Consider the following 26424-nt stretch of genomic DNA (forward strand, 5'->3'; position numbering starts at 1 on the left):
ACCCGAGAACTATTTAGCTTTCCTTAGAGCATCTCCAATGCAACACTCAACTCACAAAACTCAATTTGACACATAAGACTACTTGAGTTTTTGACAAAAAACACTCTCCAATGCAACACTCAACTAGAATCTCAATATGATGTGGCAACAAAAAATATTGAGATACTCAAAAGAAAACTCAATTGTTGAGTTTTCTTTTGAGTATCTCAACATTTATTGTTGTATCTCAATTGGTCCACATCAATATTTTATATAGTATTAAAATAAGAACCAAAAGTAATTCTAAAGTAAATGTTGAGTTTTTTTGAGTGTTGCTGATGCAGGGGCACCCGGCGTGGAGACTTTTTCCATGACCGAACCCGGTCATGGGCCAACCGGCCATAGAGAGTAGTTTTAGGAAGTCCCAATTTTAGTATGATTATTAGAGAATATAGGCTTAGGAAATTATGTTATTTTAGTATTTCCAATAATTGGAAAGGTCCAGATTTGAGTCTAGTTATTTAGGCAGTTGCAGTATTTTAATTATTTAGGAAAGTCTAATTCAAGTCTATCTAGGAAAGTCCAGAATCCTATAAAAGGATATCTAGTTAGTCCATTATTCTCAAGTTGAAGAGAAACCCCATTGAAGTTTAATAAAGTTTTAAGTATTTAGAGTTATTTCATCGTTATTTTATCGTTCTTTGTTTAATTTTATCGACTTCTTTAATTTCCGTTGCGTTCTACATCATGTGGTATTCAGAGCCATCAAAGTTTTGGGTGAATGATTCTAGAAATTTTTTTCCAGACAAGTTAAATCAGTATCAATCATACTCTATTCCTCAAGAAGATTATAATCCATCAGATTATACTCATGAAGGAATAACGAATCGTTGCTTATGCGCATCATGTTTGTATGCGAATAGAGATTCGTACAATTATCACTGGAATCCGGGAGAAACTGTACGAGAAAACCCACCACCGCCACCTCCGTATTCTAATTATACACCACAACCGTTCCCCTATCAATACCAAACATCACCACCACCACCAGTTTGTTATACACCATCAATTCCATCTTATTACTATCCAACAGCAGAATCACCACCACCACCTCCGGACTCTTATTATTCACCACCATATTCACCACCGTATTCACCACCTCTACCTTTATACACTTATTATTCACCACAACCACAACCACCACCACCAATACCACCATCTTCTCTTTACTATTCCACATCACCAACAATTCTACCCGAATATTTACAATCTTCTACTGAAGTTGAAACTCAGATCTCAACCTCGCCCAAACCCTGCATTGACAAACAATACCCAACATCTATAATGACATCAAATCAACCATGTCTATTGACTTCCTCCGGCATGCTCACTCAGGATCAATTGGTTGGGAGTCGTTTAAATCCTCAAAATTTCACGAGTCAATTATTATCCACGAATCAGGAACTTGAAACGAATTCAGAAGATATTAAAGAGGAACACGATGATAATGTCACCCCTAATTCTGCTCATTCTTCTACGATGGCGATTAAGAATTCAAAGAACAACAACGATCTTGCTTACTTCACATGCGATGAGAAGAAAAAGCTTGGATACGTTCGTATTTTCTACAAGGAATGCATTCTGGAGTGTTTATTATCCCCAAAGAGAGATATCCAAAGGAAGCTAGCAGCTCATGCTACCCAACAGAAGCAAGAAGAAGAAGAAGAAGAAGAAGAAGAAGAAGAAGGTGACCTAGTGATAACCGGTTTCAGAATACCCGATATCAAACTTGCGAAGAAAGCATGGGTTCTACCCGGCCAATCTTGCAATGTTGTCGATGTTTCGCATGTCCATTACACTTTCGACTTTCAAGTGATGAGTTCCAAGAAACTTACTGTCCTCCTCCCTGCAGTTCTCACGATCAGTCCTCGTATTGAAGATGAAGAAAGTCTCTTCAAATACGCCAAACTTATCTCCGGTCACGACGGTAATTCTCGCCATGTTAAAGAACTAGTTCAAGGTATAATTGTAGGAGAAATTAGGGTTCTGGCTGCAATGACTATGGAAGATGTTTTTAAGGGTACTAAAGAATTTAACAGAGAAGTTTTTGAGAAAGTTCAACCTGAACTTAATCAATTTGGGTTGTTAATTTATAATGCAAATATTAAGCAACTTGTTGATGTTCGAGGTCACGATATTTTTGGTATTTGGGTCAGAAGATTCAGAATGAAGCAGCAAACCAGGCGAAAGTCAACGTAGCCGAAACTAAGATGAAAAGTTACGCTGGTACTAAGTTAAGGTGTGAACAAACCTTACATAATGCGGCAAAAATAGACGCGGATACAAAGTTTATTTCGATACAAAGACAAGGAGAAGGGCACAAAGAAGAGATTAAGGTTACGACTGAAGTGAAGATATTTGAGAACCATAGGGCGGCTGAAGTTGCTGAGGCTAATGCTTCTTTAGCTACTAAAAAGTCAAAGTGGGCTCAGTTGGCTCAGTTAGCTGAGGTTGAATTGGTTAAGGAAGTCGCAATTAAGGAGGCTGAGTTGCAAAGGGAAGTTGAACCAAAGACTGCTTTGACTCGAACCGAAAAGCTCAAGGCTGCGTTTCTCAGCAAAGCTAGTGTTGAATATGACACCGAGATACAAGAAGCAAATTGGGATTTGTACAAGAAACAGAAAGCAGCAGAAGCGGATCTATATGAGACGGAGAAACCAGTCGAGGCTCAAAGGCTTGCTGCCGAGGCACAACTCTATGTTCGACAACAAGCAACCGGTGGAGAAGTATATGCCAATAGAAAAGAAGTGGAAGGTTTGGTTGCTTTAGCAGAAGCACAAGGCATTTATGTTGGAACTCTGTCAAAAGCTTTCAATGATAACTATGGTGCATTAAGAGCCTACTTGTTGATTAATGGTGGAATATTGTATTTTCAAGATCTTAACAGCTCCGTCTTGTACGTTTTGGATGAGTGGACGACATTCTTTGTTTTTCCAAGAACAAAAAAGATTTGTCTTCTACAGATTTTCAGCAAATTTCGTGAAAAGTGGGAATTAAGGATCGGTGTGGCGAAGTTCATCGTATGCAGGTGCATCAAATTGTTTTCTTCATCAAAACGGTTCGGGACGAACCTCGTGGGAGAAGGGGAAGCTGATGCAGGGGCACCCGGCGTGGAGACTTTTTCCATGACCGAACCCGGTCATGGGCCAACCGGCCATAGAGAGTAGTTTTAGGAAGTCCCAATTTTAGTATGATTATTAGAGAATATAGGCTTAGGAAATTATGTTATTTTAGTATTTCCAATAATTGGAAAGGTCCAGATTTGAGTCTAGTTATTTAGGCAGTTGCAGTATTTTAATTATTTAGGAAAGTCTAATTCAAGTCTATCTAGGAAAGTCCAGAATCCTATAAAAGGATATCTAGTTAGTCCATTATTCTCAAGTTGAAGAGAAACCCCATTGAAGTTTAATAAAGTTTTAAGTATTTAGAGTTATTTCATCGTTATTTTATCGTTCTTTGTTTAATTTTATCGTCTTCTTTAATTTCCGTTGCGTTCTACATCAGTTGCATTGGAGATGAATTTTGAATTGAGTATCTCAACAGTGCAACCTAGGAAAACTCATACTTGACACATTAGATTAATTGAGTTTTTGTTGAGTGTTGCATTGGAGATGCTCTTAAAGCCCTGGCCATACTTATTTGAAAAAACGAGGAGGTTTTGGTAATTTGAATCTATCCAAAGAAAGGTATAGTCTCTCAGCCCTAGAAACTCTGGTGGTGGTAAAATAGAGGGAGATAACTGAGGAGAGTAGCAGACGAAGCGGCGGGAAGGAGAAGAGAGCAAAGCCCTAGTTTTCTTTTCTTTTTTCATTGTTCACGAAGATGCAGATCTTCGTGAAAACCCTAACCGGGAAAACCATAACCCTAGAGGTTGAATCATCTGATACGATCGACAATGTCAAAGCCAAGATTCAAGACAAGGAAGGAATTCCACCAGATCAACAACGTCTCATTTTCGCAGGAAAACAGCTGGAAGATGGAAGAACCCTAGCTGATTACAATATACAGAAGGAATCAACTCTTCATCTTGTTTTGCGATTAAGGGGAGGAGCTAAGAAGAGGAAGAAGAAGACTTATACCAAGCCAAAGAAGATCAAACACAAACATAAGAAGGTAAAGCTTGCTGTTTTACAGTTCTACAAGGTTGATGATTCAGGGAAGGTTCAGAGGTTGAGGAAAGAATGCCCTAATTCTGAGTGTGGAGCTGGAACTTTCATGGCGAATCATTTCGATCGTCATTACTGTGGTAAGTGTGGTCTTACTTACGTTTATCAGAAAGCAGGAGGTGAATGAGTTTTAGGGTTTGTTGCACTAGTACTTATTTTCTATCAAGTTAGATAAAAACTTATTTGTTATGGAGAAGAAGACACATTAAACAATTTGAAGCCCTTCAATATATCTAGTTTTGATGCTAGGGTTTTTTTCTTTTCTTTGCAAATGAATGTCTCATTTTAGTAGTATATGATGATATAATGTTATAGAGTACTTGTTTGGGTATAAATTAGTTGTTGAAAAACTTGAATTTTAATTACCAAATAAGAGACTTGATTTTGTCTTGGCAAGCATTTAGATTCTAGAATTCTATCTTGCATATAGAAATTTTATGATTGGTCTTTGTGTCGTTTCCTAGTTTACAGAGATTGTTTTGAGAAATTCAGAGTATAGGGAGTCTGTTTTTGCAGAGAATCATCTCAAAGAATTTAATCAGAAGATATAATAATAGTTGCAGGCTGGTAGCGATCTAAACTAGTATTAGTATAGAAAACCTTGGGAGGATGAGACATGAGAGTATGTTATGGTACAATATTATTACCCATAATTTGGCCTGCTAAAAGTGTTTTCAAGGCGTCAATTTAGTTGTTGTTTTGTGTTACTTTAAGGTGGTAGCATCTGCCTGAGTAATTTGATGCTTGAAACTTCCAAAGATACTCCAAGTTTGAGTTTAAAAAAAGGCAGCAGCTTGCTTCTATTTGTGGCCACCCTATCTTCGGTACCAGTTGATACGGTCCCTGAGTAGCCATACTTTAGGGCTCCTCACCTTGAGCTCTCACTCAGTATGCATTGGCCTCTCAAGATATAAGTCTCACACGTATAAGCGGCCTAGGTGTTAGCACTCGCGTAAGTGATGTGGGGGCAAAGCACGGGTTTCATCACGTACCACTTGCTTGTACACCTTTCCATGGGCAAGCCTAATACAAACCGGTCGAAAACTGCTATCCAGTTTTCACAAATATATAGTGAAATACCAAAGAAGGAAACAACAAAGAAGAAAAGGAAATTATCTTGAATCTACCTTGCAATTTAGTCAGACTAATAAAGGGATCATTAAGATAAGTTAATCTCTCTATTAGTATTTTGTTTAATCACTGGTAAGCGAGCTCATCACTAACTTTACAAGACAAAGGAGTAGCAGCCCCGATAAGCACAATTAACCCTAATCCCATAAATCCCAAGCTCTGGAGAAGCGGAACGAACCATGCCCAATAACCTATGCTTAGAAGCCGTATAAGCATTTGGGCCTAAACCACCATGACGGGCTGCCACACTCGTTGTACAGATAGCTCGAGCCGCATGCTTTATGAAACTAAAACAACAACAAACATTAATACACAGTTTGTTCTTAAAAGCTTCAATATCTAAATCTAAATCCCGACATTGCTATAAACAATCTCTAAGGCTTCCATACTTGTCTAAAGCATAATTAACTGTTTCTTCGACTTCTTTTTTGTTTCGAACATCACAATGTTTGTAACAAGCTTTGTCTGACCCAATGGAAGCTATATAAAACTTGATTACCCAACTCATCGTTCACGTCTGCTAGCCTACAAGGGTGAAGGCTCCGTTCTCTATGAATAACCTTGTTGCTGCTTCTCCTAGTCCACTTGCTGCTCCTGTGATGATAGCTACCTTACCTTCCAACCTGTTTTTATTAGAGTCAATAGTGATCAATTAAGAAGCCTTGAATTAAGATAAGAGTTTTGATCTGCTAAAATTAAGAAGAAACCTCGAGTCCTTCCTTATATCCAAAATGAGTTCCGACTTGTATAACACTCTAATCTTCTTTCGGAATGGTGTCTCGCTTGCCCAAATGACTGATTGACGTAATAAGAAACCATTTATTTAGAAAATGATACTAAATTGGCAGAATATACAAAGAAATGGTTTTTTTTTTTATGAAGGATACAAAGAAATGGTTGACCAGGTTAGATCCCTATCACAACATGGGGGTGCATTCAATTTTCCCACTGATAAAGTTGGCGTAAAATACACAATATCTAATTACTTCTTTGTTGTTGTTTTACTCCTTTATGTTAAATTAACAAGGAGATAACAAATGAAAATAAAAAAAAGAAATATCAAACTAAGTTGGCAGTACAATAATTAGTAGGAGATAAACAATGAAAAACAGAGAATTTTCTTCCATAAAAGAAACCCCAATACGAAAAACAAGAACAATGTTTTTGTTAATCACAAGTTCATATCCAATCAAATAGTTATCAGTAATGATAGACGGATCAAAAACTCAAAGACGAAATCAGCCAAAAAACCCTATATTGGCGGGTCAACATCTCACTTTCTGGCCTCCCAACATCTTGGTCATTTCGGTTGATTTTGGCCTCCTATTTTCGGTCCCAGGCTATCAGTTTTGAATGGTTTACGGGTCAATGTGGAGAGTATCGGAAAAGACGGTAAATCCACCATCAACCACAAGTTCATGCCCACTGATGCAACCTGACTCATCTGATGCAAGAAAAAGAGCTGCCTCTGCTACATTCTTAGCCTCCAAATATCCAGCTTTTTGATCCTCAATAACCACCTTAGGATCCCCCCGCTTAACTTGCATTCCCAAATTAGGAGTCACAGGAATTGAAACCCCCAAAGGCGATACACAATTAACCCTGATCCCATAAACCCCAAGCTCACGTGAGGCTGACCGAACCATACCCAAAAGTGCGTCCTTTGAAGCGGTATAAGCCACTGATGAAACACCATCACCACGACTGACGGCTACACTGGTGGTGCAGACGATGGATCCACGGATCTTGTGTCGAGCCATGACACGACCTGCGTGCTTAATCATGGCGGCACCACCATATGCATTAACAGAAAGTGTGTTCTTCAAATCTTCAATGTTTAAATCAAGAATACTAGTAAGAGGTCCTAAAATTCCAGCATTGCTGAAAACAATATTGAGTGTGCCATATTTCTCAAAGGCAAATGAAATAGTTTCTTCTACTTGTTTTTCATTTTTGACATCACAATGTTTGTAACAAGCTTTGTTTAGGCCAATCGAAGTTGCTAATTCATTACCCAATTCGTCTTGGATGTCGGCAATCACAACGAGAGCTCCGTTTTCGACGAATAATCTTGCTGCTGCTTCTCCGATCTCACTTGCTCCACCTGTGATTATGGCTACCTTTCCTTCCAACCTGTTTCAATTGGTCAATCAAAACTTTATACTTGCTAGAGAGAGAGAGAGAGAGAGATCTTATGACATACCTTAGCTTAGACATTGTTAAGAACAAGGGATGAATTTGAAGCTTTCAACTATGAAACTTGCTTAAGAGAATCTATGATTTGCTGAATTTGTAGGGGTGAAGGGGTAGATAAGTTTTCTCTCTGTCAAAGTCAACAAGTAAATGACAATCATTACAAACCTACCAAATATTAATTATAAGATTTTTCTACTTTTAACTTATTGCTTTTACTGTATCAAATACTATTTCTTACAAAGTAAAAAAATTTATTTCTTATTACAGGAAAGTTGAAAACAAAAGAGGAATCAAATCATCAAAGATTTAGTAAGCTATCATTTCCCATTAATAGAGTTGCAAAATCTAATCCCACCATCACCAATTTTTACAATGTCATGTTGTACTACTTCATCTCAGTTCATTCCATAACCAAAATTATAAAAGAAAAAATAAAAACAAAATATAAGAAAGTCCCCTGTCCAAAGGGACCTTCCTTGCCCAGATTCACGAAATTCTAGTCCAATTCCAGTTCCTGCGGATTTTGTTGTCATCCAACTCAAAACCAATTAACAATGAGGGGAGAGGACCTATACATTATATTCTTGATTTCTAGTAGCCCCTTCTCTCATGTGAGACTATTCTCACACGCCCCTTCACGTGTGGTGTGGTTAGCCTAACACGTGTTTGTTTTGGTTTGAGTGACGTGGAGCACGTGTGGGTCTAGTTCTGATACCATGTTAAGTTTGTGGTCATCCAACTCAGAACCAATTGGCAATGAGTGGAGAGGACCTATACATTATATCAAGAGATGAATGTGAAACTTTCTTTTCCTCATCAATAATCTGGTCAAGCTTGGGGCACCACAAACTGCTTCATCACCGAAGAAGTCAGACATGTAGCTTTCTTCATATTAGTAATCTCAGTGGCATCTTTAACAGCAAAAATCTCTGAAAACCCATTTGTAACATCAGTAAGCTAAAAATTAGCGGCTTTCAGCTTTTATCTAGATGTCTCCACAAGATTACCTTCGAGAGCCTCTTTCGCTATGTGCCCGACAATAGAAGATCTATTAACACTGGATTTCGAGATGACCCGAAATATGTTGTCCATTAATGCAGTTCCATCGTAGCCTTCACATGCATCACAATTTCTGCACCAATAGTGTCTTTAGTAGGTTTCCTCAACACTTAGAGATCAGAGAGAGAGAGAGAGAGATATAGGTATTAGAGAGAAAGATGAAGAAAAAAGAGGAGGGGGAAGAGGAAGAGACTTGAAAAAAAAAAGTTTGAAGGTGTCTGAAAAATTTGGCTGGTCGGCGACTTTCGCCGGAAAAGCTGATGAGGTGGCAAGAGATGATGTGGAGGAGAGATGCTTTTGATATGCTTCTTGGTGAAGAAAAGTGACATAGATTGTTAAGTCATTCTTCCTGAAAATAATTTGGAGCCATTGCTACTTGTTTTGGTACAGCTCCTGGAGGGAGAGTAAAAAAACAATGATTTAAAAGCTTCAACACAGAAGCCATCTTGCATAGACAATGGACAATTTTTTATTTTTGTACGATCTCTTCTTCTAGAGTAGCAACTGAAAATAGTCAATAGCTGTAATGGCTTGAAAACCTAATATCAGAATACATGAAAGCTCGGTACTTAAGAGCCTCTTACTTAAGAGCCTGATAGCTCGGTACAAGTTTCGAAACATCAATACATGAAAGAATTTGGCCGTAAAACAAATATTGCCAAAAAAAAAAGTAAAACGGAGTATAATATAATCTGGAAAGTGCCACTTCATATGTTCTACAACTAGTACGACTGTTAGAAAAATATGTATTCGTAGTTTTTCGTAAAATGTTGTTCAGTGACATCATGTAATGTCGTGTAAATTATATATCGTTTACATTCTGTTACAACCAAATCGTACTAGATCTTCTCTGGATAAAAAATGATATGTAATTTATTGTAAACGATCCGTAATTTATTTTAAATTATATATCGTTTGCATTCAGTTATAACAAATCGTACGAGATCTTCTCTGCATTAAAAATTGTACGGAAACCTTGATGAAGATTTGAAAAAATGATATAAAAATCAAAATCTGTAACCTACAACTACTAAAAAGTAACAAAATACATAGAAACAAACACTTCTTAATCGAATAAAATGAATTGTAAAGACGGATTTAACATTAACATCATAAAATCGGTTATGAATCTTAGAGAGAGAATACTAAATAATGATGAAGATTTGATTAGATGATACAGAGAGAAATTTGATTATAATGAAATCCATGAAAAAAGTTAAAGATGAAGATGAAAAACATTAAACAGAAAAGAAGAAACCAAAACCTTTAACATTACCTGAAAAGCAATATTAAATCTGATTTAATGGAGGTGTTTACAACTGCTCTAATGAAGATGAAACAAGCTTTCTGAGTTTAATGGAGAATTATCAGATGATTCGGATTTAGAGAGATAGAGAGAAAATAAACATGTTTCGGTTACTGAAAATAATGAAGATATATGTTACTTTGATTAGAAACGTGACTGGAGAGAGAAGGTGAGAGATAAAAATGAAAAAAGATATTTAGGGATTTTGAAGGTAAATCTGTTTTTATATATAAGGAAGGTTAGTTTAGGTAATAAGATTTATTATTTATTCTAGGGATTTGTGTTTTCTCTCGAAATGAATATAAATGGACTAGATATCCATCTACATTAATATTTTGGTTTTGAAACTCTTTATAAGATTAGAGAGGACTAAATGTCTTATTAGGATCCGTTTTTTGGTCCATAACCCCAAAAATTGTAGAATAAATTGGAAAGTCCAAAAATTTTGGTGTGGTCGTGTGGACAAGAGGGGTATGTGTGCCCTAATGTAATGAGATGGTTGCCGAAATCAAGTGTTATGGTAACTCCAAATTTTACAACTCTGGTGGTGTGGTACTGTGGTGGGTGGTGCAAACCAAATCCCACAAAACCCGCACAACACACACCTTGTGTTACTGCTTCCCTCCTCCTCCTCCTATTTCAGACGACGACATACTCTTCTTCTTCTTCTTTCTCTCTCTACTCTAGCAATCAATGGCTTCTTCTGTACCACCATTTCTATCCAACCCAACTTCACTCCCCGATTTGAAACGAATCAAAACGGGTATACTCTTGAACACCATTCCGATACGAATCAGTACTACTACTACTACTACTAGTAGTAGAAGAAGCTCGAATTTCACAAACAACAACAACTCATATGGATATGGGTATGGGAGGAATCGAAATTCAAACTTCACCTCCATCAAACCCTTTTCTCCTGTCATCATGGAATGGCAAGATTGCACGTAATTTCTATACCCCCCCACCCCACTTTAATCATTTTCTTAAAATGTGTATATTTATTTATTGGGTAAGGTCTAGAATTATCAATCTTAACTTTCTTCCATTCATTCTTATTGAATCAATTGATTTAAAAGCTTTTCTAACAATACCCATTTCACAATTTATTCATTTTTAATTAAGTTGTTTGTTATTTATAAAATATCCCAAATTTTTAAAAATGTGTTTGGTGGATTCATCTCTATGGATAAAATTCATCCCTCTAAACTGGTTTAGTCATTTTATGTAATCGGGTATGTTGCTAACTATGTTTGGAATCTTGGGTACCTATTGGTCCAAATGACCCAAATATTTCTATTTTCATGCCTACCGAAACCCAAACTTCATTCCTTTCAATCATCTCATCTCTCTAGAGCAATCTCAGAGTTTTAAGAGGGCCTCATAAGGAACAAACTGGTTTCCCCTTTTAGGCCTTAGATTTGGCTTGTTAGGTTTGCTTGAGAATGGTTGGTTGTCATTCTAATACATAGGATTTTGTGTATGTAATTGTCGAAAATGTTCCTAATGCATCATATAGTAGGGGAAGTTCAATTTTCGACGTCGTTATGTTACTTTTTGATTGAATATAATTTGGATCCTGGAAACATGAATATTAGAATCGTTTGTGCGAAAGATGCTGGGGAGCTTGTTCCGAGTTGTTTTTTATTCGAATGTAGCCTCATCATATATTTAGAGGTCTTGTTAGGGATAGAGAGCGTAATGTGGTTGTTATTCTAAGTATTGTAGTTATAAGAATAAGTCCGTGGAGTGTTAGTAGAGTGTAATCTTTTGTATTCTTGTACCGGGTCTTGATCCCTTAGATTGGATTGGTAAAGATAGTTGAACTTTCGCCCCTAGGTCAAGATGTTTTCTGCTACCTGATTTTCATGAAGATGGTTATTCGATGTTAATTTATCCGTAGCTAAAGTTCTAAACATGAACCTCCAAACTTGTTCTTGTATTTACTTCAATATAAGAATTTGTGCATGCAGAGTTAAGATGGAGGTTGATGTCCCTGTTTCAGTTGCCTATAATTGTTATTCTAATCGAGAAGCTATTCCCAAATGGATGCCCTTCATATCATCTGTAAAGGTTTGTATGTATACAGGTTTGTTCTAATAGATAGACTAAGATAGAAGATGGTGTTACTCTTCAACCGTTTGTCGATTAAAACTAGGATTTGTTCGTGTTGAATTCATTCACTCCGTAATAGAAGTTCAGCAAATAAGAAGTCTGTATCACAGATTCACACCTTTTCGGTTTTTGTTCTTCAATTTGCTAATCGTCAAAATAAGCTCATTCAGGAATGCTGGTTGACTGTTTACAGATTCTAGAAGATAAGCCTGATTTATCACGCTGGTCACTGAAATACAAAGCGTTTGGTCAAGATATTAAGTTTTCTTGGCTTGCTCGGAATTTCCAGGTGAGAACTGGAGTATATGAGATATTTCCTTCCTGTTTCCCCTTTCCAGAATTTTATCCAAATTGTATGGTGGATTTTCAGCTTATGCCTTCTGTTCTCTCTTCCTTTCAGCCCATTCCAAATCAAAAAATTCACTGGCGATCTCTAGAAGGTCTACCTAACAGGTACTTAAATAATAATGAGGAAAATGGTACAGCTTCACGCACACACACACACATATATGTATTAATTTAGTTATTTATGCAGAGAAACCTACCCATTTTTAGATTGTTTCATGTGACATTGACAGAACTCTATGAAATGTTATAAATTTAAACCTATCGCATGTCACGTACAACGGGCGTGGTGTAATGAAAAACCTTTCAACATCATAAGTGACATCCAAGTTCAAGTCTAGTCGATTAAGAAAAAACTAACAAGTAACACTTATGGTATATCAATTGTCTCATGATCTTTTAATCATATTTGTTTTGAATTTTGATGGATTGTTTTCTTCATGTGACAGAGGAGTTGTCCGATTTTATCCTAAAGGTCCTTCATCGTGCATGGTAGAAGTGAGACTTTTGTTCTTAATCTGTTTATTTCTTGTATATACTATTAAAATCTTTTTGGGAGCCAAAATTTTTAGTTACTATTCCTTTTGTATTTGCCGAATAAGAAACCGCAGAACGTCTGAAACTGAAATCGAGAGTAAATCATGCAATGTCAAAGTTTCGTCTTTCTCATATCACTTCTTTCTGTTTTTCCAGCTTACTGTTTCATATGAAGTTCCTCAAATTCTGACACCAGTGGCATCGGTAAGTATCTTGCGAACCACATTATTGGATTACCTTCATGAAGGAGAGAGTATAAAATTTCTATGTATATGATATCTATCGTTATGTATATGATCTACTATGAAGACGTTCTCACACTCTTATATCTTGATACATTTTTCAGGCACTAAAGCCCTTTCTCGAACAGCTACTAATGCGTGGTTTAGAGAGGTTCAAAACGTTCGCGAAGAGCTCTTGAACAAATGTCTCTCTTGTCGTCGTCTGAACAAGACTGTTAAAAACTTCATAAATTTGTCACGGATTGTTTTCCTCAAATGATAATGGTTTGTTCCATATCATTTATATGGGGCCTTCTCAGTTTAAGCAAGAGAGACCCTTTATTCTGTCATACTTCAATGTGAATCATTGGATGATGGTATATAATCAAAATTGTTTGTAACTTCATGAAGATTTTATTTTATCAATAATACAAAGCCTATACTTATATTTCAATTGTTTAATAGCATTTTTATACACATTACTGAGACGTGCTAGACGGTGGCGGATCACGGGAAACTTACATAGTATAGTATAGTGTATATATAGTATATGAAAAACAGAAGCATATCAGAAAAATAACAGAAGTAATTTCATTTCCATAACATCAATGACATATTCCCATCACAAAACTCTCTCTTCCCATCTTCTGTCTATTAAACATAACCCTAACAAAATTTACATCTAAACCTAATACAAAACAAGCAAGGCAAGAACCCTACCACCAACTCTCTCTCCTACAAAACTGCTAGCTGCTTTTTCAAAACACTGAAGCAAGCCACAAACAGCATAACCATCCTCAAGTTCCTTTCACTGTTCTTCCAGCAGTCTTCTTAGGTTGCACATTGCCTCTGCTGAGAGGCTGCAGCACCTTAATCTCTGCTCTCGATTCGATTGCAGTTGGGGAGACGATGATGATTCTGTTTTGTCAGGGGCCAAGAAGCAAACCACTATAACGGTTAAGTTGTCAAAGGTGTTAAGAGCGAGTGCCTCCATTACAAGGTCCCTTGCACATTTCTCTGGATCATCGTGCCTTCGGAGACCACGTCGGACTATGCTGACTGCATGTTGACTTGACATTACGTCCCATATACCATCACACCCAATTATGAGGAACTCGTCTTGATCTGTTAGAACGACCTGACGGAATTCTGGGTCCGCTATAAGGGGCGAGGTGGAACCCCTTGGAAATTTCATGTCCCAATCCCCCAAAGCACGGGTTACTGAAAGTACTCCGTTGAGATACCCGTCTTCAATATATCCACCTGATTGCTCGACTCGAAATCGTTCAGGTGGATGTATGGGCTTGTGATCTTGGGACATCTCAATAGCCTCTCCTTTACGGCAGAGAACTGCTCGGCAGTCACCAGTATTTGCCACCAGTAAGATCCTGCAACATTCAAATAAAATAAGAACATACAAAAAGCAGAACTCATAATGCGTTGCTAAGGGATAGGAACCTACAACCTAATACTTCAATCTGATACCAAAAGTACATATTCTAAAGTTTTTAGAGCCAGTTAACGATATGGAATTTTGAAGGGAAACGAACCTTCCAAGTATCAATGCTGTAATTGCTGTAGTCCCTGAAGAACTACTAATAGTGCAGTCATCGGCCAAAGCTAAGTCTGCCAGAAGAAATGCTTTACGGATAGTACTCTCCACTTCTTCCATAAAATCATCATCATCCTCAGACATTTGCTGGAAATTACCATCTTCAAAGAAAAATCTAATCGCATTTTGCCTCATATATGATGAGGCCTCAGAGCCTCCATGTCCATCGAACACCTGAAATCAACAACACAACTATTATAAGTAACACAAGATCCACAAGAAACGGGATGCAACAAATAAAAAGAGCACGGCCCAATCTTACCCCATAAAATGCACTAGGATTAGGACACTTGAAGGATGAACCCAAGTATGAGGATAAGTCATCAATTTTTATGTGTTCATCTTCCATAGATTTTCGAGGCCCAATATCAGCAAAACTACCAGAACGAATGGTTGGTACAAACTGAAAGGTACTCGACTCAAGGGCATCATCAGAAATGGTATCACCAGACTTCAGATCCTGCTGAAACAAATTCCCATATATGTCAAGTTCTAAACAGATCTTCAACGTAAGCACAAAAAACCCTAAAATTTGCCAACATAACCCATTATTCAAAAGTTGATAACATGCAAAACCTAGTTCATACCCCATTAATAAATTACCTTCATCTAGTTGTGCCTAAATTAATGTAAACAATGAAAATTATATATATATGTATATAATAAAATCCCTAATTCCTAAATTACTCCTCAATTAAGAGATCCAGCCACAAATTTCTAGAGCCAACTTGTATAATTCTATTAAAGTTTCGATCTTTTTACCAAGGAATCAGACACAAACAGATCAAATACCCTAAAAAGCTTAATCCAACATAAAATCATCAACATCATTGGAAGGAGAAGAAGAAAACTAACCTCCCCAGGACGTAAAGTTTCGGTAGGGATTGAGACAGAGGCTCGAATTTGCTGAAAAACGGAAGAAGGGGCAGAAATTTCATCAATTTCTTCAACATTCTGAATATTGGTTGATTTAACGATACATCGATATTGAACATCCACAACTTGGATGCTTTGGTGACAAATTATTTCAGCTTCTGCTACCATCTTTGATCAACAAATATCATCACAAATTAAACAACACCCAGATTAGAGGATAAGATCTAGAATACGAACCCTAACTCAAGTTGTTGAAAGTATTAGGGATTTTGTACAACTCTTTTGTGACACAAATTAGGGTTTCTTTGTGGACTCCGAAATTTATCAGGTTTTCTCTCTCTATAATTTTCTCGAGTAAAATAAAAAGTGCGTGAAAATTATTTTCCCTCGAGTTGGACCTTATAAGCCCTAATTTGGAAAACTTGGAAACCGGCGGCAGCTGTTGATTTTCCTCTGAGTACCGACACGTGTGTGATTTAGGCCCAAAAGTGACGATACCACCAAAGTTGATGTAAGTCGTCACGCATTCATCTTTCCACTTTATATATGACCAAACTACCCTTCCATTTATCAACGCGTCATGTTGCTAACACGCTTTGTTTGACCTTGGAAAGTGTGAGGGTAATTTCGTCCACATAATGTGAGGCAACAAACTAATAAATCCATTTTCTTGTTCTATTTTTCTTTCTTTTTTTATAAAATATCCATGTTTCACGAAGATACGACATTAATTGAATGACATCATTTTAGTTCTTGGTCCACATAGATGCATTTTTAGGTGCTTCGTTTTTCTATTGAGTTGGAACTTCAACCTGTGTTCAACAGTTAGTTTTCCATCTATTGATAACGGGTGTGCGTGTTCTCCAGAAGTGAGGAGTTTTCTCGACAAATAAAAATGAGGAGTCGTGGTGGTACCCCAAACTCAACGAGAGAATAGAAAGTTAAATCTACATTCGATCTCGCCTGAATCGCCTGATCTATCCTCATGAGGAGAAGTTTGGTTTCAAACTTGAATTCGAACAGCAGGAGCATGTCATGTTAATGCGTCTTGGATGATCTACATCTTTGGATCAGGCGTTCATGAACACATTGAATCATCCATGTGGCTGAGAGCCCTTACAACCCAACCACAACGATGCAATTATCATGGGCAGGCTCTACCACTGATCTAATGCCCTTGTGCATTTATGCTCCCAATGAGAGCGAGGCCGGCTATTATCAACTGACATAACGACACCACTTGCTTTCAAGGTCATCTAAAGACCTTTAGACAGACATTCGAAGGGGTTTTGCACTCAAACCCCATCTACATTGCAATCTATAATTATGTAAGATAAATCTTGGAGATAAACTATTAATTTTTGAGTCTATAGACCAAAAATAGGGTCCTAATAGGAGATTTAATCCTCTATAATCCTAAAAAGGATTTAAAAACCAAATTAATCATCATAAAAGAGATCTAGTCCATTTGTATTCATCTCGAGAAAAATATCAAATCTCTATAATATTTAATCCTTATTAATACCTATTATAACCTTTCCATATATTTTGTAACCGTTTTTGCCAAAATAATCATGTATATATCATTTCCTTAATTGTCTCCATCTTTCTCTCTCCAATCAGAATTATAATGAAAGAAATATTAACAAATCTAATATGTAACCGTAATATAGTATATCTCATTTTCAAGAACATTAACCTAGTTGTTTAACCACTATTAACATCAGAACTCTACATTCATCTCCATTAAACTTATCGAAGATCAATTCTTGAAGGTAATTATTTTTGCTAAAATCATAATGAGAACATTCATTTGTAAGATTTCGTTTTTGTTTTCATGTATTTGATATTACTGTTTTGTATTTAGATTCATTTTTAAGATCTAATAATTAATTTTTTAAACTGTATCAAATTGTTATGTATTATTTCTGAAAAAACGATTCAATTGTAGATCTTTCTCATAATATATATTTCCATCTTTGATAGATCTGAAATGGAAGTCTAAACTTCTCTCTCTCTCTCTCTCTCTAAAATTTTAATATCAATAATGAAATCTTTGATCTTTATATCATATTTAATGTTTTATTGAATCTAGGTATGTTCTATATCTTTCAATTTTCGTGGTATGTATCTTAAGATTTTCGTTTAATCATTACTGAAGTTTTTTTCAGATCAGATTCATCTTCACTGACGGACTCAGATTTGCGGTATATTCAGATTCATTGTTTTCTCTGGATATAAAGTACATGTACTTTACGCGTACTTTTTTCACAAAACAGTTTCCGTTTATAGTACAATAAATGTTCCAAAAATTATATGTAATTTATTGCACATTATACATATTTTTTCACATAACAGTGACCTTGTGATTCGAACTAACGTTATGTTTGTCTTCTAACACATTATGAAGTTTAACAAACAGTATGCATAATTTATTCCATTATACATGTCGTTTCTAGTAAATTGTTTGTTTTGTTAACAAATGTATATGTTTTCTTTTTGCAGTTTTGTTGTTACTTATGGAATTTGCTACTGAAGTTGGTCATTTGTTTCCTGGTGGTGCAAAATCATTTGGATATGCTCTTCGACAATATAGTGTAAATGTTGTTTGTCCTGCTCAAGACTACATATGCTCTTCGACAATATAGTGTAAACGATTTTTTGGTAACAGAATGTAAACGATGTGTAATGTAAAAGAAATTATGTGTTATGTAATAGAAAGTATGTGTAATTTACTGAACAAGACCCAAATACATTTGATAAATTACGTTGTATACTTGACTAATGATGGTTTATTCGTCATAAATAATACATAATTTACGTATTTGTTTCATAATTTGTATTCGATTTGTATTTATGTATGAGTAAAAACGAAAACAAATGCTGCTTTAATGTTCCCAGAAAAATATACTATTTCCAAAACTGAAAGTTAAGTGAGAGAAAGTGATATATATGTTTTGTATATTAACCCCCAAATCACGCTAAATTGATCCTAGATTGATTCAGATAATAGGAAAGAGAAAATTTGATTTCCAAATCTGTTTAGAGGAGAGAGAAATTATGATTTGTTTCTATCTTTTTTTTCTAATAAATCTCCATATTAAATCTGTAAAGAAGAGAGAGAAAATTGATTTGGGAAAGTTTAGATTTTGTTTCTAAACAGATTATAGAAGAGAGAGAAATTTTCGTGAGAATCTAACCGTTTTTTCCTAAATTTATCCTAAAATCAAGGTACATTAAACCGATTGAAATCCCAAATGAAGTAGGTTTAGAGAGAGAAAGTGTCTTTATGAAGATTGGTATCCAATCTGTTTCGGCTGAATAAAGATCCCCCACAAATCACGCCCACGGGTTTTGGGAAAGTTTCCTAAAACCCTCGTAAATTCAAAAAACCCGGGGTTTTTTTATTTGGGATACATTTGGTATTACCCAATAAATTAGCCATACTTTATACCCTTCTTGTAAAAGGACCAAAAATCCATAATCTAAGAAGAATGGTCTATAGACCTATTATCAAATTAATTTTGGTCTATATACCCATTGACTCATAAACTATTTCCACCAAAATTCACAACACCTAATGTTTTTTGGGTTAATTCCGTTTTGGCCCCCGATTTGTGACCAACTGGCCGTTTTAGCCCCCATAAGTGTCCGGCAGTTCGTTTTGGCCCCAAAAATTTCCTATTTGGCCCCAAATTTTATCCAACCTCCCAATTCTACCCCGGTGGCATTTCTGTAATTTTTATTTTTTCTTTTTGTTTTGTCCACCTCATCTAATCTCTCCTCCACCACACCACCTCCTCTCCACCTCACCCTTCTTCTCCGACAGGATGTTGCCGGCCGGAATAAAAAATTCCGGCCGGCCACTTTTAAAAAAAAAAAAAAAATTCTCTCTCTTCTTCTTCCTTTCTCTCTCTTCTTCCTCTCTCTTCTGCCTCTCTCTTCTTCCTCCTTTCTCTCTCTTCTTCCTCCTTTCTCTCTCTCCTCTCTTTATCTCTCTCTATTCCGGCGAAGGTAATCCTTCGCCGGAAAATTCTGGATCTGGGATTTCCCCAGATCCAGATCCCCTTCGTCTGGGAAATCCCAGACGAAGAGACTCCTCTTCGTCTGGATTTCCCAGACGAAGAGAACCTTCTCTTCGTCTGGAATCCCAGACGAAGAGAACCTTCTCTTCGTCTGGAATCCCAGACGAAGAGAACCCTCTCTTCGTCTGGGAGATTCCAGACGAAGAGATCTGGATCTGGGGTTTGAAACCCCAGATCCAGAAATTTCCGGCGAAGGTTTACCTTCGCCGGAAATTGGGAGAGATAAAGAGAGGAGGGAGAGAGAATAGGAGGGAGAGAGAAGAGGAGGGAGAGAGAAGAGGAGAGAGAGAAAGGAGGAAGAAGAGAGAGAGAGAGAAAGGAGGAAGAAGAAAGAGAAAGGAAGAAGAAGAAAGAGAAATTTTTTTTTTTTTACTAAAGTGGTCGGCCGGAATTTTTTATTCCGGCCGGCAACACTCCGCCGGAGAAGAAGGGTGAGGTGGAGAGGAGGTGGTGTGGTGGAGGAGTGATAAGATGAGGTGGATGATAAAGAAAGGTGTGATGTGGTTTTTTTTTGTTTTTAACCTTTTTCACAAATAATTCTGTTTTGGCCCCCGAGGATAATTTCGTCAAAAATTTAGCCCTTGGGGCTAAAACGAACTGCCGGACACTTATAGGGGCCAAAACGGCCAGTTGGTCACAAATCGGGGGCCAAAACGGAATTAACCCATGTTTTTTAGGCCCATTTTTTTTATCCTTTTTATTTCTCAATGCTCATCTTCTCTGGTCTACCTAACTCTTTCTAACAAAAAAAAAAAAACTCTTTTCTATAGTAATATCTTAGAGGAAGGTATAAAATGCATATGATTATTTTTAATACTGTATATTTGGCATCAATCATCCAATATTATTGGTTCCACCAATTATAAACTTACAAAACCCAAACCTTTCCCCATAGTTTATTATACTTTTACGGTGGATCGAGTGCATTTCCTAATCATAACATTAAGTGAAGTTTAAACTACACCACTAATTAGTTAAACCATGCCGTGACTAATCACAAGCTTTAATTAAAGAAAGACACAATTATAAAAGTTAATCTTAATTCAACTAATTCCTACCCACTCCCCTGTCATCAATGTCTTAACTGAAAATTAATCATCTAGGATAATTAGGGTTTTTAACTAACTAAAGACACAGCAACTAAGATTTATACACAAACAAAAAAGAGTTCCATTACACAGTCAAACAAACAAACAAACACGATAACAAAAAAGATCGAAACAAACTTCACTTACAATTTTATAAATATATTTCTAGCTGGACCTCTTACTCTCTGCAAAACTCGAACAAATTCATAAAACATCGAGTAATCAAGGCCTCCTGTCATTATCCTGTTTTCAGACACACGAGGACATGGATTCTGACAGAAAATGAAGTCGAAGCCTCCAAAATCTTTCATCAAACTCTCGATCTTATTACTAGTCATCCTGCTAATATCTTCTATCTGTACCAACTTCCCTGTCTGTCCTGTATTACTCCACCACTTCTTAAGAATCTTCCGATTTGTTTCAGAAGGTTCCACCGAAACAACACATTTAAGACGTATACCAAGCCGATACAAAGCAACTTCTGCACCTCCTAAACCACTATATAACGATAAAACCGTCAAACCTTGTGGAAAAATCCGCTTCAAAACAGATAGATGATAACCCAATGTATCGGTTTGGAAGCTATATTTGAGCGATCTTAGTCTTTCCGCCGGTTCATCATACCTAAGGATCTCGGTGTGGTCCGTCGGGAAGCCCATTATCCGTTCGACTTGTTCAGGCCCGATATAGCCGAGTTTATATCTTCCTACCCAAATTAGATTCAGCATCTTGGAATGATGAAGAATTTCCATTTGCTGTTCCGTCGAAGGAAACCCTTGAGAATTGGTCAAAATCTTCGACAGTCGTTCACAATGTTGCGAGATTCCTCTGGTTTCAGAGCATATGGAACTAAACTGTTTTCTAGTGTCCCAAGATGGCCACCACGGCTTTGTTTGTGGAAATGCATCTTCTATTGTCATTGATGGTCTTGGAAGAATGTGAAATCTGTTTTCAATAGGTAGATTGTGAATATAACCTTCTTTTCTATTCAACACCGAGAAAAACTGAGTGTTAACAAACTCTGGAGCAATGGCATATAAGAAGTTCGATATTTTGGTCCAGTCATCTCTAGAAATGTCTAGAACATTTCCGTAAAAGAAATAAGGAGGCTTAGATAGTGACTGGCGAAGGCGACGATTTTCAAGTTGGAGTGGCACTGGCATTTTTATGTCGTTCGCAGGTTCTTCTGGTGATTGATATAGCTCTCTATGTGGATAACTGGTTGGTTTTTGTTCAAAAGTTAAGTAGTCATCGTAATCGTATTTTGCCCTTTTACCTTTCCGTATATCGTTGAAATCGAATTCCTCAAACCGGGAAGTTGAACTTGATGCTTGAGTTTCTGCCAGTAAAGCTTCGTAAGATCGACGTTTGGCTTGTTCATCTCTAAGACTTTCCACGGATGTCCAACCATTTCCGCTATTTGAACTGTGGATACTGTTGAAGATTGATTGGTCGATTTCCTCCTTGAGGCTTTCTACAGACGTCGGGTCGGTTTGACCAGATGAATGGTGCATACTGAAGAAATTTGATTGATCCTGTACAAATAGATGGGAAGCATATCCATCCAACTCTTAAGTGAAGAACTAGAGTTAGGTGGGTTTTTCTCATTACCGGGATCTGACTCATCTTTACTTGTCAGAATTTGAATTGTCTGACTTAATAGATCGAAAATCGACCCGAATTAACCATTCAGATTAGTCAGACGAAATAAACATTTTCCTATCTGACTCGAGTCAACTGAGACCTTGAATCAGATAGAATATCGGTGCATATATTGGTATATTAATGAATAAGTAAAAGGAAGAACCTCTTGTTTTATAGGGTAGGTATCCGCTATTCTTTTTGCGAATATTGAATCCGCAAGCTCCTGTACTGAACTATCAGAACCTGAGAGAAAGAAAGCAGAGTTAGTAGTATTTGAAGATTTATCGAACGACTCACTATAAGCTTACTTTCTAAAACGATTGGTAGGGGCGATTAGTGATTTGATACTTCACTGAAAGATACTCACCGAATTTCTCGATGGCCGAAGATATCTCATCCTCAGTGAAACCCATTTCAAGCAATCGAAGCGTCCTATCCATAGTATCAAACAACGACTCCTCCTAGAAAAAATTTAAAAACGAGTATATTCAAATGCATTCCAAAGAGACGGGGGAGGGAGGGGTTACGATTTATCTGTTCCAGTTATTTAATACGGTTCCGTGGTCGTTCATGAACCCTAGAATTTGAAGGTGTCCGGGAATTTCACCAACAAGGCAACAATGTCTATCATATTTTCTACGTTAATTCGGTCCATTTCTATAAAATGGCCAATTTTGAAGGATCTCAAATAAGCTTTCACAAACCTTAACTTTACATACTGTACTTGATAATTTCAGCAATTTAATTAGAAAACTTAAGCAAGCTACTATCTTTAATAATACAGTCATTTCGTGCATGAGCCGACCTCCTTCTTCCCCGAGCTTTCAGCAATTTGAGCAGCTACTATGAAATCCACAAGCTCATTGATCTGAGCAGATTCACCTGAAAAAATGAAGCGAAGAACATAAATAATTCTAAATACTAATCACAAACTACCGAAAAGTGTATAAATATTTTACCTACCAAGTTTCTCTATTGCAAAGTCGACTTCTTTTGCCGAAAATTTCATTGTTAATAAATATCTTCTTTTGTCCTTGTTTATTTCAGGTTTCACGTCAATCTCCTGCTACATTGACTAACTAGTAAGAGCCTTTAAACTTATATCGAATGGTTCGGAAGAACATCATTTTCTTACGGTTAAGTAGTCGCAGAATTTGGCAAAAACTTTACCTCCAGTTCTGCACCGTCCAAGGAAAAACCGGAACTACTCTCGTCAGAATCATGACTACAGATTCTATCTGAATATCCCGGGTATCCAGTACCTGATCCTTTAATATCCTAATCATTCCAAAGAACATTAGTTGGTTCTTAACTTTGCATAAAATTGCTAAATCAATAGAACTATACGATAATAACAATAACAGAAAGAAATAAGGATCGGTATTAGATCATGGAAGCAAGTTTTACTCACAGAATATGCAAAAAGAGACTCCAGTAACAAGTCGACATTGGCTTCGCCTAGATTCAACAAAAGAATACCACTAAGTACTACAAGAATGGAAAGTTGAACTGACTTTTCATACATATAGCAGTGTGATTGTCTGAGTATATATATATATATATATATATATATATATATATATAGTTAAGTTTTTTGTATTTTTCTTACGACCTCCACTTTCTTCGAGGACCCTATCGACAATTGTTGGTGAGAACCCCATTCCGACAAAGTATGATTTCAAGTGTCCTTGGGATGAGCCTGAAGGAGCTCCCTAGCATCATAGATGAAAGCAAACATGGCGACTTGTCAAAATGAAGGCAAATTGAGAACACAAAGTTGTGAAGAGTTCAAAATCTCAATGTATTTTGCGAAAATCAATAGTAGTCAGAAAAATAAAAACGAAAGTAAGAACTAAACTTGGGGAGTTGGTGGGTGTTTATGATTCCCTTTACTTTGGAATCGTCAATCTAATAATCTAGACAGAAAATCAATCTCTATCATCAATCCTATTCGGTCCGAGCCAAACACTGAAGTAAAGTAAATACATTATGACATTGTTATTGCTTGCTGAAAATCGAATTTCATTCCCAAAACAATGCCTTTAATAGCAGCTGGTCTAAGCATAGAAAGACGAAAAATGTATATATTTTGATTCTGAATGGGTGGGTGGGTGGGGGGGGGATAAAGTACATATTTTATACCTGAATTGGATTTGTAGATCCTGGGTTATTGGGGCCATCGAAATCCAAGACTTCAACCTCTCTCTTAACTATCACCATCACCTTACCTTTTGATTCTTCATTATCTCCCATTTTTGTCCTTCATAACCAAAAAAGGGAAGAAAGTGAGGATTAAGACAGACATGCAACCTAATCATTTTTTGGGAAGGAAGAAGATTTTAGGAAGAAATGCATGGAAGAATCAAAAGATATTTAGAAGAAAAAAAAAAAATCAATTCTTTTTTCAACCCAAACATAGTACTAATAAAGAAGAAACAAAAGAGGGTTTAGTAGAAATCAGATTAAAACTTCGAGTAGGGAATCAAATTGGAAATTTGAACATACCAAAAGAAGATGGAAATCTAAACCCTAGAACAGAATTTAGGAGTGAGAATTGATGTTGTGTTACGTGGCAATTGCACAAGGCTTCGCGCGCTTGCATAATTACTTTACTTTCCAGGAGAAATATATGGTCTCTCACGTTCGGGCCTCCTACCTGGCCCAACATCATCAACGGCCCATGAGCTTCACTAGTTCCTCACTACCACTTGTGATGTGAAATGGGCCGGCCTACCTTATCATGTGCCTACTTGTGATAGTTCGCAAGAGTGTTTGGATTCTGGGCTATTGGCGTATGCTCAAACTTGATTATGTATAGGCCTTTTGGGCGGATTCGTGGAGTCTTCGCTAAGAACAAAACTTTGTACTGTGGCCTTGGTCCTAGGGGGCAAAAAGGAACTGCTAAAGCTTTGAGCGTCACACTACTAGCTAAGTAAATGGGTAAGCTTGCCTGGAGCTTGGAACAAGCTCACAACAGACCGCATAACTGGCCAATGTTGTCTTAGTTTTTTTTCCTAAGCCAGTCAAATAAAGAATCTTAATCGAGTTCTGAACTGAGTCTAGTCAAATTTCACACTTTTTGATTTTGTCGTCTGAATACCTCATTTTGGTTGGGAAATAAATCACCTTAGTCTATATATTGGTCTGGTTAGGACCTGATCCGTTTAGCCATGGCCCATCACATATGGCTACTCCAATTTTTGTGTAAATGAGAAAGAAAGATAAAGTCTCCACACAAAAGAACCTTAAATCAACCAGGTTAAGAGTTTGGGATAGGAAGGACCTCATCATGGTTATCACATCAACTATCAATAGACTGGGAAAAACAAGTTTATGTCACTCTCTAGTAGTCTAGTGAACCCAACTTGACAATTTGCCACATTATTAATAGTTCATAATATCTTGAGTGTATCCATATGCGTGTCATAATATATATTATTCAAAATACTAAAATTCTTCTAGTTCAATGAATTCACAGTGAGAAATTAAATAAAGTTCGAGAAATATATGTCTGACTTATATTGAGGTTCATGGGTTATTCATCGCCCCACGATGTTGATATAACTAGTTCATCGAAATTCATCAAATGGCCTACATATATCCAAACTAATTAAGTAGCCATGTTCTAAGAAATGGGTTTCAATAAAATCCCATACTTGTCTTATTATTACGACTTCACAAAAAATGTCATTGTATTAGGGAAATGGTTGGGCCTTAACCCTTATCTTGTATTTTTCCCTCCATATAGCATTAAAACGACTCAAGAGATACGCGGTTTATTTATTGTGACGGAGTTGTTACTCATGCAAAGTACAACATTTGAGACACTTATCCCTGGCCTGTCTTTAAAAATCTAATTGTGATGTGATTGTTGTTCTCTTCGTAAGAAGAAAAATGAAACATTTACCCTAATGTAATTTACTAGATCAAGATGTATGTGGAAACAAACAAGTAGTTGTGAAATTAAAAGAGGCTACTAAGTGGCTAGTTATGAGAAAGGCAAC

At 36.7% G+C, this 26424-nt stretch overlaps 5 protein-coding genes, 1 long non-coding RNA gene and 1 pseudogene across 7 annotated transcripts; 4 read left to right on the plus strand and 3 right to left on the minus strand.

The window, feature by feature from the left end:
- Positions 1–726: 726 nt before the first annotated feature.
- Positions 727–6052, plus strand: LOC147535844 (flotillin-like protein 6; annotated as a pseudogene).
- LOC147535845 (ubiquitin-ribosomal protein eS31 fusion protein) lies at positions 3695–4601 on the plus strand. The gene has a single exon (XM_086640610.1). It carries the CDS (start codon positions 3862–3864, stop codon positions 4330–4332), a length of 471 nt encoding a protein of 156 aa, XP_086496736.1. The 5' UTR covers positions 3695–3861; the 3' UTR covers positions 4333–4601.
- A 386-nt stretch (positions 6053–6438) lies between the features above and the next one.
- LOC147535846 (short-chain dehydrogenase reductase 3b-like) lies at positions 6439–7699 on the minus strand. The gene is made up of 2 exons (XM_086640609.1): positions 7540–7699; positions 6439–7469 (listed from the first exon to the last, which is right to left on the minus strand). Exons 1-2 carry the CDS (start codon positions 7551–7553, stop codon positions 6695–6697), a joined length of 789 nt encoding a protein of 262 aa, XP_086496735.1. The 5' UTR covers positions 7554–7699; the 3' UTR covers positions 6439–6694.
- Positions 7700–10414: 2715 nt separating this feature from the next.
- On the plus strand, positions 10415–13569 carry LOC147535847 (uncharacterized). The gene is made up of 7 exons (XM_086641067.1): positions 10415–10844; positions 11871–11970; positions 12206–12301; positions 12413–12465; positions 12807–12855; positions 13051–13098; positions 13241–13569. The coding sequence occupies exons 1-7, from the start codon at positions 10591–10593 to the stop codon at positions 13313–13315; spliced, it is 675 nt and encodes a 224-aa protein (XP_086497193.1). The 5' UTR covers positions 10415–10590; the 3' UTR covers positions 13316–13569.
- Positions 13570–13683: 114 nt separating this feature from the next.
- On the minus strand, positions 13684–16013 carry LOC147535848 (putative protein phosphatase 2C 47). Its single transcript, XM_086641066.1, has 4 exons — positions 15583–16013; positions 14990–15187; positions 14666–14901; positions 13684–14503 (listed from the first exon to the last, which is right to left on the minus strand). The coding sequence occupies exons 1-4, from the start codon at positions 15769–15771 to the stop codon at positions 13924–13926; spliced, it is 1203 nt and encodes a 400-aa protein (XP_086497192.1). The 5' UTR covers positions 15772–16013; the 3' UTR covers positions 13684–13923.
- A 1246-nt stretch (positions 16014–17259) lies between these two features.
- LOC147535849 (uncharacterized) lies at positions 17260–18436 on the plus strand. The gene is made up of 2 exons (XR_015225701.1): positions 17260–17378; positions 18109–18436. It is a non-coding gene; the product is annotated as an uncharacterized LOC147535849 (long non-coding RNA).
- A 2382-nt stretch (positions 18437–20818) lies between these two features.
- LOC147535850 (putative inactive DNA (cytosine-5)-methyltransferase DRM3) lies at positions 20819–25022 on the minus strand. Of its 2 annotated transcripts, XM_086640612.1 has the most exons (11): positions 24926–25022; positions 24563–24680; positions 24033–24132; positions 23832–23878; positions 23591–23698; positions 23384–23483; positions 23226–23302; positions 22788–22881; positions 22584–22663; positions 22053–22311; positions 20819–21721 (listed from the first exon to the last, which is right to left on the minus strand). In XM_086640612.1, the coding sequence occupies exons 2-11, from the start codon at positions 24671–24673 to the stop codon at positions 21693–21695; spliced, it is 1005 nt and encodes a 334-aa protein (XP_086496738.1). In that variant the 5' UTR covers positions 24674–24680; positions 24926–25022; the 3' UTR covers positions 20819–21692. The 2 variants fall into 2 exon arrangements, with proteins under 2 accessions (XP_086496738.1, XP_086496737.1); XM_086640611.1 differs by having other exon boundaries at positions 20819–22311.
- Between the last annotated feature and the right edge of the window lie 1402 nt (positions 25023–26424).

The sequence above is a fragment of the Eschscholzia californica genome, unplaced genomic scaffold (assembly GCF_041429995.1).
Source record: "Eschscholzia californica isolate CP2 unplaced genomic scaffold, dmEscCali1.0.p SCAF_5, whole genome shotgun sequence".
NCBI classification, from domain to species: Eukaryota; Viridiplantae; Streptophyta; class Magnoliopsida; order Ranunculales; family Papaveraceae; genus Eschscholzia; species Eschscholzia californica.

What these genes read in the sequence shown, in the direction of transcription:
- LOC147535847 (XM_086641067.1), top strand. Translation starts at nt 10,591, where the DNA reads ATGGCTTCTTCTGTACCACCATTTCTATCCAACCCAACTTCACTCCCC. An exon ending in CTAGAAGGTCTACCTAACAG is followed by an intron (nt 12,466 to 12,806) that starts GTACTTAAATAA and finishes TTCATGTGACAG; the next exon opens with AGGAGTTGTCCGATTTTATC. An exon ending in TTCTGACACCAGTGGCATCG is followed by an intron (nt 13,099 to 13,240) that starts GTAAGTATCTTG and finishes TACATTTTTCAG; the next exon opens with GCACTAAAGCCCTTTCTCGA.
- LOC147535850 (XM_086640611.1), bottom strand. Translation starts at nt 24,673, where the DNA reads ATGGGAGATAATGAAGAATCAAAAGGTAAGGTGATGGTGATAGTTAAG. An exon ending in AGTCTCTTTTTGCATATTCT is followed by an intron (nt 23,699 to 23,831) that starts GTGAGTAAAACT and finishes TGGAATGATTAG; the next exon opens with GATATTAAAGGATCAGGTAC. An exon ending in CCTACCCTATAAAACAAGAG is followed by an intron (nt 22,312 to 22,583) that starts GTTCTTCCTTTT and finishes CTATTTGTACAG; the next exon opens with GATCAATCAAATTTCTTCAG.
- LOC147535848 (XM_086641066.1), bottom strand. Translation starts at nt 15,771, where the DNA reads ATGGTAGCAGAAGCTGAAATAATTTGTCACCAAAGCATCCAAGTTGTG. An exon ending in AAACTTTACGTCCTGGGGAG is followed by an intron (nt 15,188 to 15,582) that starts GTTAGTTTTCTT and finishes TTGTTTCAGCAG; the next exon opens with GATCTGAAGTCTGGTGATAC. An exon ending in ATCCTAGTGCATTTTATGGG is followed by an intron (nt 14,902 to 14,989) that starts GTAAGATTGGGC and finishes TGTTGATTTCAG; the next exon opens with GTGTTCGATGGACATGGAGG.
- LOC147535845 (XM_086640610.1), top strand. Translation starts at nt 3,862, where the DNA reads ATGCAGATCTTCGTGAAAACCCTAACCGGGAAAACCATAACCCTAGAG.